At 49.0% G+C, this 14,950-nt stretch overlaps 1 protein-coding gene across 1 annotated transcript in view; it reads left to right on the plus strand.

Moving 5' to 3' along the window:
* Positions 1-14,950, plus strand: part of LOC135056854 (solute carrier family 2, facilitated glucose transporter member 3-like) — a 47,524-nt gene that overhangs the window by 8,302 nt on the left and 24,272 nt on the right. Inside the window, exon 2 of the mRNA XM_063962525.1 lies at positions 104-202. Within this exon, the coding sequence (XP_063818595.1) occupies positions 104-202 (99 nt within the window). The remainder of the gene's footprint in view (positions 1-103; positions 203-14,950) is intronic.

Genomic DNA, 14,950 nt, shown 5'->3' on the forward strand with positions numbered 1-14,950 from the left:
GCGCAATTCTAGTGAAGGGATTTATTAACTATATAGCGCTGGTCAGCGTGGCACAGTACATGTAGGCTATAGCATGTAACACGTGTCTCTATTCTCTTTACAGGACAAGATTACATGTCCCCTGGTCTTTACTGTACTGATAGCAGCCATCGGCTCCCTGCAGTTTGGGTACAATACAGGAGTGATCAACGCCCCGGAAAAGGTAATATAAATGTATTCCGTATCTCTGGGACTAGAATATACTGAACGATACCGAGTCATCAGCGAGGAGCGGGAATGGCACATTTAATATTCATTGTCAAGACATGTTTTCCTCTGTTTAGAACGTACTGTCCTAACTTGCAGTTATTATGAAATGTCATGGCTTACAAGCGTATTACCACTTTTAAAACTAACCTGAAAAAAAGATTTAGGTCGGGATGTAATGAAGTCCGAGTTTGGCGGCCGTGGGGGATGCCGGCGGAACGCGTGCTTTTTTTTAAAGGGGCAATTATGTACATGGCTAAACTATGGTTTGTAGATGATTGCCCCTTTAAAAAAATGAACATGGGTCAATGTAAGCACGTATCATTAAGGAAATACATACATGACTTTAAATATGTGGACTAACCTATACACATGTACTTCCAGCGGGTTCACTACGGCTGGCCGGCGGTCGGGCTCCCGGCGACCAGCATCCCGGCGCCGGGAGCCCGACCGCCGGCTTACCGACAGCGTGGCGAGCGCAAATGAGCCCCTTGCGGGCTCGCTGCGCTCGCCACGCTACGGGCACGGTGGCGCGCTACGCGCGCCACACTATTTTATTCTCCCTCTATGGGGGTCGTGGACCCCCACGAGGGAAAATAAGTGTCGGTATGCCGGCTGTCGGGCTCCCGGCGCCGGTATACTGTGCGCCGGGAGCCCGACCGCCGGCATACAGAAGACCACCCCTCCAGCATACAGTACTTGGGATTTTGGAATTAAACTGCATTAGTCATTGCATGCCAAAAATTGCTTACTGCTTGCTGCCATATTTCTGTGAGACGCATCTCACATCGCACACACATCAACTGTCCTATTTGCCTCTTTTAGCTACTTACATGTAACACTTTTATAATAGGCAACCAAGATATCACGCACCAGTACTCCTAATGAATATTCTATTTCATTCAGTATGGATGTACTGTAGTATCATATTAATGTTAGCAGGATGTCGTAGTGGCTAGTACTAATGCATCCAGGGATCGGTGCTAGGGTGTTCGGCACCCCCCTTGCAAACTATCATTTTGAGCCACAATTATCAGAGTGTGCTGGGGTCAGGGACACAGGACAGACCCCCCCCCCCCCCCCCCCCCTCCTCAATCAGGGCCGGTTCGAGACCTTGTGGCGTCCAGGGTGAACGTTTCCTTTGGCGCCCCACTATTGAAAACAGGAACAATGCGCACCGTATGTGCGCGCCAAATATATAGGGGCATGACTTCATGGGGAAGGGGCATGGACACAGAATAGTACCAATTTACATTAAACTGCACAGTAGTGTCTGTCAGTCATTTTACACCACAAACTAGTACCCCTTATACACGCCAGGTAGAGACCCTTTTACACACATTATGCCAGACAGAGCCTCTTTTATAGACGTTACACCAGGTAGAGACCTCTACACACTTTACGCCAGGTAGAGCTCCTTTTATACATGCTACACCGGGTAGGGCCCCTTTTATACACATAACTCCAGGTAGAGCCCTTTACACACATTACACCAGGTAGAGCCCCTTTTATTCAAGTAAGTCCAGGTAGAGCCCCCTTTATACATGCTACGCCAGGTAGAGCCCCTTTTATACACGTTATGCCAGGAAGAGCTCCTTTTATACATCCTACGCCAGGTACTGTAGAGCCCCTTTTATACATGTTACACCAGGTAGAGACCCTTTTATACACGTTATGCCAGGTAGAGCCCCTTTTATACATGCTATGCCAGGTAGAGCCCTTCTTATACATGCTATGCCAGGTAGAGCCCCTTTTATACATGGTTCGCCAGGTAGATCCCCTTTTATACACGTTACGCCAGGAAGAGCCCCTTTTATACATCCTATGCCAGGTACTGTAGAGCCCCTTTTATACATGTTACACCAGGTAGAGCCCCTTTTATACACGTTATGCCAGGTAGAGCCCCTTTTATACATGCTATGCCAGGTAGAGCCCCTCTTATACATGCTATGCCAGGTAGAGCCCCTTTTATACATGGTACGCCAGATAGAGCCCCTTTTATACACGTTACACCAGATAGAGCCCCTTTTATACATGTTACACCAGTTAGAAACCCTTACACATGTTACACCAGTTAGAGCTCCTTTTATACATACTTCACCAGGTAGAGTCCCATTTATACACGTAACTCCAGGTAGGGCCCCTTATACACATTACACCAGGTAGAGCCCCTTTTATACATGCTACGCCAGGTAGAGCCCCTTTTATACATGCTACGCCAGGTAGAGCCCCTTTTATACACATTACGCCAGATAGAGCACCTTTTATACACGTTATGCCAGGTAGAACCCCTTTTATACATGCTATGCCAGGTAGAGCCCCTTTTATACACGTTACGCCAGATAGAGCCCCTTTTATACATGTTACACCAGGTAGAGACCTTTACACACTTTACGCCAGGTAGAGCTCCTTTTATACATGCTACACCAGGTAGAGCCCCTTTTATACACGTAACTCCAGGTAGAGCCCCTTATACACATTACACCAGGTAGAGCCCCTTTTATGCAAGTAACTCCAGGTAGAGCCCCCTTTATATATGCTACGCCAGGTAGAGCCCCTTTTATACACATTACACTAGGAAGAGACCCTTTTATACATCCTATGCCAGGTAGAGCCCCTTTTATACACGTTATGCCAGGTAGAGCCCCTTTTATACATGCTATGCCAGGTAGAGCCCCTTTTATACATGCTATGCCAGGTAGAGCCCCTTTTATACATGGCACACCAGATAGAGCCCCTTTTATACACGTTACACCAGTTAGAAACCCTTACACACGTTACACCAGTTAGAGCTCCTTTTAAACATACTTCACCAGGTAGAGCCCCATTTATACACGTAACTCCAGGTAGAGCCCCTTATACACATTACACCAGGTAGAGCCCCTTTTATACATGCTACGCCAGGTAGAGCCCCTTTTATACATGCTACGCGGGGTAGAGCCCCTTTTGTACACGTTACGCCAGATAGAGCACCTTTTATACACGTTACGCCAGGTAGAGTCCCTTTTATACAGGTTATGCCAGGTAGAGCCCCTTTTATACATGCTACGCCAGGTAGAGCCCCTTTTATACACGTTATGCCAGATAGAGCCCCTTTTATACACGTAACTCCAGGTAGAGCCCCTTTTATACATGTTATGCCAGATAGAGCCCCTTTTATACATGTTACGCCAGATAGAGACCTCTACACACTTTACGCAAGGTAGAGCTCCTTTTATACATGCTACACCAGGTAGAGCCCCTTTTATACACGTAACTCCAGGTAGAGCCCCTTATACACATTACACCAGGTAGAGCCCCTTTTATGCAAGTAACTCCAGGTAGAGCCCCCTTTATACATGCTACGCCAGGTAGAGCCCATTTTATACACATTATGCCAGGAAAAGCCCCTTTTATACATCCTAAGCCAGGTACTGTAGAGCCCCTTTTACACATGTTACACCAGGTAGAGCCCCTTTTATACACGTTATGCCAGGTAGAGCCCCTTTTATACATCCTATGCCAGGTACTGTAGAGCCCCTTTTATACATGTTACACCAGGTAGAGCCCCTTTAATACACATTATGCCAGGTAGAGACCCTTACACACGTTATGCCAGGTAGAGACTCTTTTATACATGCTACGCCAGGTAGAGCCCCTTTTATACATGCTACGCCAGGTAGAGCCTCTTTTATACAAGTTACACCAGGTAGAGCCCCATTTATACACATTACACCAGGCAGAGCCCCTTACACACGTTACGTCAGGTAGAGCCCGTTTTGCACATTACGCCAGGTAGAGACTCTTATACACGTTACGCCAGGTAGCTCCTTATACACACTGCACCAGGTAGAGCCCCTCTATAGAGAGTGTATGTATTTATATGTGTGCGTGTTTATGTGCCACTACTTGTGTCCCTGTCACTCACCATCCCGCACTTTAAATCACCACTGCCCCATCCCCAATTATCAGAGTGTGCTGGGGTCAGGGTCACAGGACAGACCCCTCATCCTTAAGTACAGTATTAGATTGTACTCAGTGACACAGGACAGGTCAACTACAAACACACCACCACTCACCCCAATTATCAGAGTGTGCAAGGAGTCAGGGGCACAGGACAGACCCCCCCCACACACAAGTATTACAGTGTATATGGCTAAGGGGCACGGGACCGACCACTACTTCCCTCCCCAAGCACCCACTAGGAAATTACCTGCAGTTCATTCTGGTACTGTATATCTGTCATCCCGATGAAGAACCCGATGTTGACCCGGGCCTCACTGGCAGGGCTAGATCTAGCCCTTGTGGCGCCCCGGGTGAAAAAATAGGAGCGTGGCTTCATGAAGGGGCATGGTCAGTTATGTCCCCAGTAGTATTGCCCCCAGCAGAGTTGTTGTGCCCCCTAGTTTCTGCCCCCAGTAGTATTGACCCCACTAGAGTTGTGCCCCCTAGTTTGTGACGCTTACAAAAAAAAATAAGAATTTACTTACCGATAATTCTATTTCTCGTAGTCCGTAGTGGATGCTGGGGACTCCGTCAGGACCATGGGGATTAGCGGCTCCGCAGGAGACAGGGCACAAAAGTAAAAGCTTTAGGACTAGGTGGTGTGCACTGGCTCCTCCCCCTATGACCCTCCTCCAAGCCTCAGTTAGGATACTGTGCCCGGACGAGCGTACACAATAAGGAAAGATTTTGAATCCCGGGTAAGACTCATACCAGCCACACCAATCACACTGTACAACTTGGGATCTGAACCCAGTTAACAGCATGATAACAGTGGAGCCTCTGAAAAGATGGCTCACAACAATAATAACCCGATTTTTGTAACAATAACTATGTACAAGTATTGCAGACAATCCGCACTTGGGATGGGCGCCCAGCATCCACTACGGACTACGAGAAATAGAATTATCGGTAAGTAAATTCTTATTTTCTCTGACGTCCTAAGTGGATGCTGGGGACTCGGTCAGGACCATGGGGATTATACCAAAGCTTCCAAACGGGCGGGAGAGTGCGGATGACTCTGCAGCACCGAATGAGAGAACTCCAGGTCCTCCTCAGCCAGGGTATCAAATTTGTAGAATTTTGCAATCGTGTTTGCCCCTGACCAAGTAGCAGCTCGGCAAAGTTGTAAAGCCGAGACCCCTCGGGCAGCCGCCCAAGATGAGCCCACCTTCCTTGTGGAATGGGCATTTACAGATTTTGGCTGTGGCAGGCCTGCCACAGAATGTGCAAGCTGAATTGTACTACAAATCCAACGAGCAATCGTCTGCTTAGAAGCAGGAGCACCCAGCTTGTTAGGTGCATACAGGATAAACAGCGAGTCAGTTTTCCTGACTCCAGCCGTCCTGGAAATATATATTTTCAGGGCCCTGACAACGTCTAGCAACTTGGAGTCCTCCAAGTCCCTAGTAGCCGCAGGCACCACAATAGGTTGGTTCAGGTGAAACGCTGACACCACCTTAGGGAGAAACTGTGGACGAGTCCGCAGTTCTGCCCTGTCCGAATGGAAAATCAGATATGGGCTTTTGTGAGACAAAGCCGCCAATTCTGACACTCGCCTGGCCGAGGCCAGGGCCAACAGCATGGTCACTTTCCATGTGAGATATTTCAAATCCACAGATTTGAGCGGTTCAAACCAATGTGATTTGAGGAATCCCAGAACTACGTTGAGATCCCACGGTGCCACTGGAGGCACAAAAGGGGGTTGTATATGCAGTACTCCCTTGACGAATGTCTGGACTTCAGGAACTGAAGCCAATTCTTTCTGGAAGAAAATCGACAGGGCCGAAATTTGAACCTTAATGGACCCCAATTTGAGGCCCATAGACACTCCTGTTTGCAGGAAATGCAGGAATCGACCGAGTTGAAATTCCTCCGTGGGGGCCTTCCTGGCCTCACACCACGCAACATATTTTCGCCAAATGCGGTGATAATGTTGTGCGGTCACCTCCTTCCTGGCTTTGATCAGGGTAGGTATGACCTCTTCCGGAATGCCTTTTTCCCTTAGGATCCGGCGTTCAACCGCCATGCCGTCAAACGCAGCCGCGGTAAGTCTTGGAACAGACAGGATCCTTGCTGAAGCAAGTCCCTTCTTAACGGCAGAGGCCATGGGTCCTCTGTGAGCATCTCTTGAAGTTCCGGGTACCAAGTCCTCCTTGGCCAATCCGGAGCCACGAGTATAGTTCTTACTCCTCTCCGTCTTATAATTCTCAGAACCTTGGGTATGAGAGGAAGAGGAGGGAACACATACACTGACTGGTACACCCACGGTGTTACCAGAGCGTCCACAGCTATTGCCTGAGGGTCCCTTGACCTGGCGCAATACCTGTCCAGTTTTTTGTTGAGGCGGGACGCCATCATGTCCACCTTTGGTTTTTCCCAATGGTTCACAATCATGTGGAAGACTTCTGTGTGAAGTCCCCACTCTCCCGGGTGGAGGTCGTGCCTGCTGAGGAAGTCTGCTTTCCAGTTGTCCACTCCCGGAATGAACACTGCTGACAGTGCTATCACATGATTTTCCGCCCAGCGAAGAATCCTTGCAGCTTCTGCCATTGCCCTCCTGCTTCTTGTGCCGCCCTGTCTGTTTACGTGGGCGACTGCCGTGATGTTGTCCGACTGGATCAGCACCGGCTGACCTTGAAGCAGAGGTCTTGCTAGGCATAGAGCATTGTAAATTGCCCTTAGCTCCAGTATATTTATGTGGAGAGAAGTCTCTAGACTTGACCACGTTCCCTGGAAATTTCTTCCCTGTGTGACTGCTCCCCAGCCTCTCAGGCTGGCATCCGTGGTCACCAGGATCCAATCCTGAATGCCGAATCTGCGGCCCTCTAGTAGATGAGCACTCTGCAGCCACCACAGAAGAGACACCCTTGTCCTCGGAGACAGGGTTATCCGCTGATGCATCTGAAGATGCGATCCGGACCATTTGTCCAGCAGATCCCACTGAAAAGTTCTTGCGTGAAATCTGCCGAATGGAATCGCTTCGTAAGAAGCCACCATTTTTCCCAGGACCCTTGTGCAATGATGCACTGACACTTTTCCTGGTTTTAGGAGGTTCCTGACTAGCTCGGATAACTCCCTGGCTTTCTCCTCCGGGAGAAACACCTTTTTCTGGACTGTGTCCAGAATCATCCCTAGGAACAGCAGACGTGTCGTCGGGATCAGCTGCGATTTTGGAATATTTAGAATCCACCCGTGCTGTTGTAGCAGTACCCGAGATAGTGCTACTCCGACCTCCAACTGTTCCCTGGACTTTGCCCTTATCAGGAGATCGTCCAAGTAAGGGATAATTAAGACGCCTTTTCTTCGAAGAAGAATCATCATTTCGGCCATTACCTTGGTAAAGACCCGGGGTGCCGTGGAGAATCCAAACGGCAGCGTCTGAAACTGATAATGACAGTTCTGTACTACGAACCTGAGGTACCCTTGGTGAGAAGGGCAAATTGGGACATGAAGGTAAGCATCCTTGATGTCCAGGGACACCATATAGTCCCCTTCTTCCAGGTTCGCTATCACTGCTCTGAGTGACTCCATCTTGAATTTGAACCTTTGTATGTAAGTGTTCAAAGATTTCAGATTTAGAATAGGTCTCACCGAGCCGTCTGGCTTCGGTACCACAAATAGTGTGGAATAATACCCCTTTCCCTGTTGTAGGAGGGGTACTTTGATTATCACCTGCTGGGAATACAGCTTGTGAATTGCTTCCAATACTGCCTCCCTGTCGGAGGGAGACGTTGGTAAAGCAGACTTCAGGAACCTGCGAGGGGGAGACATCTCGAATTCCAATCTGTACCCCTGGGATACTACCTGTAGGATCCAGGGGTCCACTTGCGAGTGAGCCCACTGCGCGCTGAAACTCTTGAGACGACCCCCCACCGCACCTGAGTCCGCTTGTAAGGCCCCAGCGTCATGCTGAGGACTTGGCAGAAGCGGTGGAGGGCTTCTGTTCCTGGGAAGAGGCTGTCTGCTGCAGTCTTTTTCCCTTTCCTCTACCCCGGGGCAGATATGACTGGCCTTTTGCCCGCTTGCCCTTATGGGGACGAAAGGACTGAGGCTGAAAAGACGGTGTCTTTTTCTGCTGAGAGGTGAGTTGGGGTAAAAAGGTGGATTTTCCAGCTGTTGCCGTGGCCACCAGGTCCGAAAGACCGACCCCAAATAACTCCTCCCCTTTATACGGCAATACTTCCATATGCCGTTTGGAATCCGCATCACCTGACCACTGTCGTGTCCATAAACATCTTCTGGCAGAAATGGACATCGCACTTACTCTTGATGCCAGGGTGCAAATATCCCTCTGTGCATCACGCATATATAGAAACGCATCTTTTAAACGCTCTATAGTCAATAAAATACTGTCCCTGTCCAGGGTATCAATATTTTTAGTCAGGGACTCCGACCACGCCACCCCAGCGCTGCACATCCAGGCTGAGGCAATCGCTGGTCGCAGTATAACACCAGTATGTGTGTATATACTTTTTAGGACATTTTCCAGCTTCCTATCAACTGGCTCCTTGAGGGCGGCCGTATCAGGAGACGGTAACGCCACTTGTTTTGATAAGCGTGTGAGTGCCTTATCCACCCTAGGGGGTGTTTCCCAACGCGCCCTAACTTCTGGCGGGAAAGGGTATAATGCCAATAATTTCTTAGATATCAGCAATTTTTTATCGGGGGAGACCCACGCATCATCACACACTTCATTTAATTCTTCTGATTCAGGAAAAACTACGGGTAGTTTTTTCACACCCCACATAATACCCTTTTTTGTGGTACTTGTAGTATCAGAAATATGCAAAGCCTCCTTCATTGCCGTGATCATGTAACGTGTGGCCCTACTGGAAAAATAAGAATTTACTTACCGATAATTCTATTTCTCGTAGTCCGTAGTGGATGCTGGGGACTCCGTCAGGACCATGGGGGATAGCGGCTCCGCAGGAGACAGGGCACAAAAATAAAGCTTTAGGATCAGGTGGTGTGTACTGGCTCCTCCCCCTATGACCCTCCTCCAAGCCTCAGTTAGGATACTGTGCCCGGACGAGCGTACACAATAAGGAAGGATATTGAATCCCGGGTAAGACTCATACCAGCCACACCAATCACACCGTATAACTTGTGATCTGAACCCAGTTAACAGTATGACAAACGTAGGAGCCTCTGAACAGACGGCTCACAACAATAACAACCCGAATTTGTTTGTAACAATAACTATGTACAAGTATTGCAGACAATCCGCACTTGGGATGGGCGCCCAGCATCCACTACGGACTACGAGAAATAGAATTATCGGTAAGTAAATTCTTATTTTCTCTAACGTCCTAAGTGGATGCTGGGGACTCCGTCAGGACCATGGGGATTATACCAAAGCTCCCAAACGGGCGGGAGAGTGCGGATGACTCTGCAGCACCGAATGAGAGAACTCAAGGTCCTCCTCAGCCAGGGTATCAAATTTGTAGAATTTTGCAAACGTGTTTGCCCCTGACCAAGTAGCAGCTCGGCAGAGTTGTAATGCCGAGACCCCCCGGGCAGCTGCCCAGGATGAGCCCACTTTCCTTGTGGAATGGGCCTTGACAGATTTAGGTTGTGGCAAGCCTGCCACAGAATGTGCAAGTTGAATTGTGCTACAAATCCAACGAGCAATCGTCTGCTTAGAAGCAGGAGCACCCATCTTGTTGGGTGCATACAATATAAACAGTGAGTCAGACTTTCTGACTCCCGCCGTTCTTGAAATATATATTTTCAATGCCCGGACCACGTCCAACAACTTGGAATCCTCCAAATCGTTAGTAGCCGCAGGCACCACAATAGGCTGGTTCAGGTGAAACGCTGACACCACCTTAGGCAGAAAATGAGGACGCGTCCGCAGTTCTGCCCTGTCCGTATGGAAAATCAGATATGGGCTCTTATATGATAAAGCCGCCAATTCTGATACTCTCCTGGCTGAAGCCAGGGCCAGTAGCATGGTTACTTTCCATGTAAGATACTTCAACTCCACCGATTTGAGCGGCTCAAACCAATGGGATTTGAGAAAATCCAAGACTACATTAAGATCCCACGGTGCCACTGGGGGCACAACCGGGGGCTGTATATGTAGTACTCCTTTTACAAAAGTCTGGACTTCAGGAACTGAAGCCAATTCTTTCTGGAAGAAAATCGACAGGGCCGAAATTTGAACCTTAATGGACCCCAATTTGAGGCCCATAGACAATCCTGTTTGCAGGAAATGTAGGAATCGACCCAGTTGAAATTCCTCCGTGGGGGCCTTCCTGGCCTCACACCACGCAACATATTTTCTCCAAATGCGGTGATAATGTTGTGCAGTCACCTCCTTCCTGGCTTTTACCAGTGTAGGAATGACCTCTTCCGGAATGCCTTTTTCCCTTAGAATTCGGCGTTCAACCGCCATGCCGTCAAACGCAGCCGCGGTAAGTCTTGGAATAGACACGGTCCCTGCTGAAGCAGGTCCCGTCTTAGAGGTAGAGGCCACGGATCCTCCGTGAGCATCTCTTGAAGTTCCGGGTACCAAGTTCTTCTTGGCCAATCCGGAGCCACTAGTATCGTTCTTACTCCCTTTTGCCGTATAATTCTCAGTACTTTTGGTATGAGAGGCAGAGGAGGGAACACATACACTGACTGGAACACCCACGGTGTTACCAGAGCGTCCACAGCTATTGCCTGAGGGTCTCTTGACCTGGCGCAATACCTGTCCAGTTTTTTGTTGAGGCGGGACGCCATCATATCCACCATTGGTTTTTCCCAACGGTTCACAATCATGTGGAAGACTTCTGGATGAAGTCCCCACTCTCCCGGGTGTAGATCGTGTCTGCTGAGGAAGTCTGCTTCCCAGTTGTCCACTGCCGGAATGAATACTGCTGACAGTGCTATCACATGATCTTCCGCCCAGCGAAGAATCCTTGCAGCTTCTGCCATTGCTGTCCTGCTTCTTGTGCCGCCCTGTCTGTTTACGTGGGCGACTGCCGTGATATTGTCCGACTGGATCAACACCGGCTGACCCTGAAGCAGGGGTTTTGCCAGACTTAGAGCATTGTAAATCGCTCTTAGCTCCAGTATATTTATGTGAAGAGACATCTCCAGGCTTGACCATACTCCCTGGAAGTTTCTTCCCTGTGTGACCGCTCCCCAGCCTCTCAGACTGGCATCCGTGGTCACCAGGACCCAGTCCTGTATGCCGAATCTGCGGCCCTCTAACAGATGAGCACTCTGCAACCACCACAGAAGAGACACCCTTGTCCGTGGCGATAAGGTTATCCGCTGATGCATCTGCAGATGTGATCCGGACCATTTGTCCAGCAGATCCCACTGAAAAGTTCGTGCGTGGAATCTGCCGAATGGAATCGCTTCGTAAGAAGCCACCATCTTTCCCAGGACTCTTGTGCATTGATGCACAGACACTTTCCCTGGTTTTAGGAGGTTCCTGACAAGTTCGGATAACTCCCTGGCTTTCTCCTCCGGAAGAAACACCTTTTTCTGAACCGTGTCCAGAATCATTCCCAGGAACAGCAGACGTGTCGTCGGGGTCAACTGAGATTTTGGAAAATTCAGAATCCACCCGTGTTGTTGCAGCACTAGTTGGGTTAGTGCTACTCCGTCCTCCAGCTGTTCTCTGGACCTTGCCCTTATCAGGAGATCGTCCAAGTAAGGGATAATTAATACGCCTCTTCTTCGCAGAAGAATCATCATTTCGGCCATTACCTTGGTAAAGACCCGAGGTGCCGTGGACAATCCAAACGGCAGCGTCTGAAACTGATAATGACAGTTTTGCACCACGAACCTGAGGTACCCTTGATGTGAAGGGCAAATTGGGACATGCAGGTAAGCATCCTTTATGTCCAGGGACACCATAAAGTCCCCTTCTTCCAGATTCGCTATCACTGCTCTGAGTGACTCCATCTTGAACTTGAATTTTTGTATGTACAGGTTCAAAGATTTCAGATTTAGAATAGGTCTTACCGAGCCGTCCGGCTTCGGTACCACAAATAGCGTGGAGTAATACCCCTTTCCCTGTTGTAGGAGGGGTACCTTGACTATCACCTGCTGAGAAAACAGCTTGTGAATGGCTTCCAATACCGTCGCCCTGTCTGAGGGAGACGTTGGCAAAGCAGACTTTAGGAACCTGCGAGGGGGAGACTTCTCGAATTCCAACCTGTAACCCTGAGATACTACCTGCAGGATCCAGGGGTCCACCTGTGAGCAAGCCCACTGTGCGCTGAAATTCTTGAGTCGACCCCCCACCGCTCCTGAGTCCGCTTGTAAGGCCCCAGCGTCATGCTGAGGGCTTTGCAGAACCCTGGGAGGGCTTCTGTTCCTGGGCAGGGGCTGCTTGCTGCCCTCTCTTACCCCTTCCTCTGCCCCGAGGCAGATATGACTGTCCTTTTGTCCGCTTGTTCTTATAGGACCGAAAGGACTGCGGCTGAAAAGAAGGTGTCTTTTTCTGTTGGGAGGGGGTCTGAGGTAAAAAATAAGAATTTACTTACCGATAATTCTATTTCTCGTAGTCCGTAGTGGATGCTGGGGACTCCGTCAGGACCATGGGGAATAGCGGGCTCCGCAGGAGACAGGGCACATCTAAAAAAGCTTTTAGGTCACATGGTGTGTACTGGCTCCTCCCCCTATGACCCTCCTCCAAGCCTCAGTTAGGTACTGTGCCCGGACGAGCGTACACAATAAGGAAGGATCTTGAATCCCGGGTAAGACTCATACCAGCCACACCAATCACACCGTACAACTTGTGATCTGAACCCAGTTAACAGTATGATAACAAAACGAAGTAGCCTCCGAAAAGATGGCTCACAACAATAGTAATAACCCGATTTTTGTAACAATAACTATGTACAAGCATTGCAGACAATCCGCACTTGGGATGGGCGCCCAGCATCCACTACGGACTACGAGAAATAGAATTATCGGTAAGTAAATTCTTATTTTCTCTAACGTCCTAGTGGATGCTGGGGACTCCGTCAGGACCATGGGGATTATACCAAAGCTCCCAAACGGGCGGGAGAGTGCGGATGACTCTGCAGCACCGAATGAGAGAACTCCAGGTCCTCCTTAGCCAGAGTATCAAAATTTGTAAAATTTTACAAACGTGTTCTCCCCTGACCACGTAGCTGCTCGGTAAAGTTGTAATGCCGAGACTCCTCGGGCAGCCGCCCAGGATGAGCCCACCTTCCTTGTGGAATGGGCATCTACATATTTCGGCTGTGGCAGGCCTGCCACAGAATGTGCAAGCTGAATTGTACTACAAATCCAGCGTGCAATAGACTGCTTAGAAGCATGAGCACCCAGCTTGTTGGGTGTATACAATATAAACAGCAAGTCAGACTTTCTGACTCCAGCCGTCCTAACTATATATATATATATATATATATATATATATTTTTAGGGCCCTGACCACGTCTAGTAACTTGGAGTCCTCCAAGTCCCTAGTAGCCGCAGGCACCACAACAGGTTGTTTCAGGTGAAAACGCTGACACCCCTTTATGAAGAAACTGGAGACGAGTCCCAGTTCTGTCCTGTTCAAATGGAAAATTTTTAATATGGGCTTTTATAAGACAAAGCCGCCCATTCTGACAATCGCCTGGCCGAGGCCAGGGCTAACAACATGGTCACTTCCCATGTGAGATATTTGTCAACAGCATGGTCACTTGCCATGTGAGATATTTCAAATCCACAGATTTGAGCGGTTCAAACCAATATGATTTTAAGAAATCCCAACACTATGTTGAGATCTCACGGTGCCCCTAGGGGCACAAAAAGCTGTATATGCAATACATCCTTTACAATCTGGACTTCAGGAACTGAAGTCAATTCTTTCTGGAAGAAAATCTACAGGGCCGAAATTTAAATGTTAATGAACCCCAATTTGAGGCCCAAAACACTCCTGTTTTCAGGAAGTGTAGAAATCGACCTAGTTGAATTTCCGTCGTGGAGCCTTCCTGGCCTCACCCACGCAACCTATTTTCACCACATGTGGTGATGACGTTGTGCGGTCACCTCCTTCCTGGCTTTGACCAGGGTAGGTATGACCTCTTATGGAATGCCTTTTCCCTTCAGGAACCGGCATTCAACCGCCATGCCGTCAAACGCAGCCGCGGTAAGTCTTGGAATAGACATGGTACTTGCTGAATCAAGTCCCTTCTTAGCTCCCCGGGCCCTTAGTCCTCTGTGAGCATTTCTTGAAGTTCCGGGTACCAAGTCCCTCTTGGCCAATCCGGAGCCACTAGTATAGCTCATACTCCTCTATGTCTTATAATTCTCAATACCCTGGTTATGAGAAACAGAGGAGGGAACACCTACACTGACTGGTACACCCACGGTGTTACCAGAACATCCACAGCTATCGCCTGAAAGTCTCATGACCTGGCGGAATACCTGTCCCGTTTTTTGTTCGGGCGGGACGCCATCATGTCCACCTTTGGTCTTTGCCAACGGTCCACAATCATGTTGAAAAAACTTCCCTATGAAGTTTCCACTCTCCCGGGTGGAGGTCATGCCTGCTGAGGAAGTCTGCTTCCCAGTCGTCCACTCCCGGAAAGAACACTGCTGACAGTGCTATCACATGATTTTCCGCCTAGCGAAAAATCCTTGCAGTTTTCACTGCCCTCCTGCTTCTTGTGCCGCCCTTCTGTTTACGTGGGCGACTGCCGTGATGTTATCCCACTGGATCAATACCGGCTGACCTTGAAGCAGAGGTCTAGCTAAGTTTAGA

This window comes from Pseudophryne corroboree, chromosome 3 (assembly GCF_028390025.1).
Source record: "Pseudophryne corroboree isolate aPseCor3 chromosome 3, aPseCor3.hap2, whole genome shotgun sequence".
NCBI lineage: Eukaryota > Metazoa > Chordata > Amphibia > Anura > Myobatrachidae > Pseudophryne > Pseudophryne corroboree.